The 2,771-nt window shown below is 40.2% G+C and overlaps 1 protein-coding gene across 1 annotated transcript in view; it reads right to left on the bottom strand.

The window, feature by feature from the left end:
- Positions 1-317: 317 nt before the first annotated feature.
- Positions 318-2,771, bottom strand: part of STMN2 (stathmin 2) — a 41,328-nt gene continuing 38,874 nt past the window's right edge. The window contains exon 5 of the mRNA XM_019651938.1: positions 318-1,701. Coding sequence (XP_019507483.1) covers positions 1,642-1,701 — 60 coding nt within the window. The 3' untranslated portion in view covers positions 318-1,641. The remainder of the gene's footprint in view (positions 1,702-2,771) is intronic.

The raw sequence follows: 2,771 nt of genomic DNA, 5'->3' as shown, positions 1-2,771 counted from the left end.
AGGAGAGAAAAGCAAGATGCCGCCTGCCGTTCCAGAAGGGAAGCGAATCAGCGGGGACCCTGGTTTCCTTCAAACACTACTTATTGTCTCTTGGCTTATTATTATTTTTTTAATTTAATTTTATCATTTATTTATGAGAATTTTTTTTTTAATAAGAGTTTATTTGAGCCCAACAGACAGCATATGCTGGGGAGCCAGATCTCAAATGCTCTGGTGCCTCTTTGCTTCTGAGATTGTGAATCCAATGGCCATTTTAAAATCTGCACTTGGGGGCTGGACAAGTGAAGGGGTGAGAGAAGAGACCAAACCTTTGTTAGTTCACAGAACTCCAATTCTTTATTAATCACAGCTTGCTCACAATGACATACAGGAAATTAGCACTAATGAAGAGTAAATATGCAGGCAGCAACCGTCAGGAGTTGGGAGTTGGGGGAGAAAGACTTCAAAACTGCGATTGGTACTTACGGTGGGTATCTGGTGATTCTCTTCGTTGGTACAAATGCCCTGCCTACCCCCCTTAACTGCGTCAGCCCTCATAGATGGAGCGATTTTTTTTTTTTCAAGGCAAGATTGCCTCACACTGGGGAAGAAAGACCAGCTTGAGTGGAAGTCCGCAGTGTTTTTGATTGTGTGTGTGTGTGTGTGTGTGTGTGTGTGTGTGTGTGTGTGTATGTGTTTATGCAACAACCAGCTCACAGTTTCCAAGTGAAAAAGTATTCAGTAGCATCATGTACTTGTACTATAGGTAAGAGCTTAAAATGAACATCATCAATCGGCATCCACAAATAAGCCACCTGACACATTAATTCATTCCATCAAAAGAACTGAAACGAGAGAAGTAAGCCCACTTCATGAAGAGCGACTTCACGGCTGCTTCAACTGTTTAAAAGGTAGCACTTTAAAAAGGTTTGTTTTTTTTTTCTTTTTTTCTTTTTTTTGCTTCTACCCAGATTGATCTCAGGTCTGCCCTGTCATCCATCCCTTTCTAAAGCCAAAGCACATTTGTGGCACATAATCCATTGTAAGCAGAAGTCAATACTATGATGGGTGGATTTTCTTAGCCTGGTTTTGTCGTTTCTAGGTAGTAAGTAGATTATGAGCGAACAAATGTGAAGGTTGGTGTGGAGTCCTAACACCTGTGATCTAGGGATGGACTTAGTCAAGTTCAAAGATGACAGCTGTCTAGGTCATTAGGCAATGGTGGATTTCTAGCACCATAGACTGTCTACTGACCTCGTTTTTCTGTTGGAATGAAAACGGCAGGGAAGGTCGTCAGACAATGGGGAGCTTCGTAAAGAACAGACCTAGCAAATTCATTTGAGTGGAAAGACACAACATCAAAAGCCTGTTACAGGACATGTAAGATTATGAAATAACTTGCATAATGCAATACTTGTATTTTTTAACAAAAATGTAAGTATTTACAAAATAAGATCCAAGGTATTTGTTAAACATCAAGCAAAACATTCTGCAAAGAGACCGCATTGATTTTTTTTTTATTTTTGTTTCTGTTTTTTGTTTTTTTTATAGTGAGTTCTTTTTAAACCATGTCATACATTTCCCATACTGATATCGCGTGATCCATGATAATATAGGCAGGGGGATTTACTCGTGGTGGGACGTGCCATACCCTCCATCGCTTCAGCCAGACAGCTCCACCTGGAGTTCCTTGTTCCTGCGTACCTCCGCGGCATGCCTCTCCTGGAAAACATGGGGACAAAGGGTGTCAGAGCCTTGCTGAGGGGCCCTCAGGGAACCGGGAGGGCCTGTCCCCTTCTTTGCATACTATGTGCTTGATTGGAAGTAACCCAGTTTCATATCTATCTTCAGGAGATTTTCTCATTCCCCAAGAAAGGAAAACATGGGACCCAATATGCGTCATGTTACAGCAGATCTTACAAGACTTACTGATCTTTAAAAAGCAAACAAACACTGTATTTGATTGAAACTATGACCAAAAGGTCATGAGGAAGAGAATTTTGAATTATTATGACCACTGTGTAAATCCAGAGGATAGCAATAAAACGTCATCTTGTTTTCCCTCTCATTTTTAATGGTGCTTTTTCTTTCCCCTAATATTTTAAGGCTTTTATAACTGCCAGTGGACACTCTGGGGGTGTTAGAGGCAGGATGAAGACTTTTTGTATGCTTCCTAGACTCTTTTTTTAATTAAAAAATTTTTTTAAAAAATTATCTTTATATATTTTACTTAAAAATTACTTTTTTATTTTATTTTTTCAGTTACAGTTGATATTCAATGTTATGTTAGATTCAAGTATACAGCAGAGTGGTTAGACATTTATATAACTTTCCAAATGATCCCCCTGATAAGTCTAGTACCCACTGTATGCTTCCCAAACTCTTCCCGTGTTAGTCAAAGCCTTTCAAAACTTGAGTCCACATGACCTTCCCAGTCTTACCACCACCCTTCTCCTACACACATTTGATGTTTCGGTTTAATGGAATGGTCTTTTCATGCAATTTTCAATGCTTGAGAGTCCTAGTCTTCTGTCTCCATGGTCAGGATTGCAAGCTCACTCTTTAGGCCCTGGTGACAGTGGTCCCTTTCTCCATGACGATTTTTATAATACTATAAGCTAAAAGTCATCTCACTGTCCGTTTGCTCACCTGCACAAATCTTCCCTTTTGTGTGGCAGTGATTTTGTTCTAACTTGTGCTGCGGGCATTTCTGTTCTGTCTCACCTGCTCTGTTAGCAGATGCTTGTACCTGAGCTCATTGCGGCCAGGACTGTGTTTTCTCACTGTCATCC

This window comes from Hipposideros armiger, unplaced genomic scaffold, assembly GCF_001890085.2.
Source record: "Hipposideros armiger isolate ML-2016 unplaced genomic scaffold, ASM189008v1 scaffold_170, whole genome shotgun sequence".
NCBI classification, from domain to species: domain Eukaryota; kingdom Metazoa; phylum Chordata; class Mammalia; order Chiroptera; family Hipposideridae; genus Hipposideros; species Hipposideros armiger.
The sequence above is the reverse complement of the archived record's forward strand: the minus strand, read 5'-3'. Positions and strand labels throughout refer to the sequence as shown.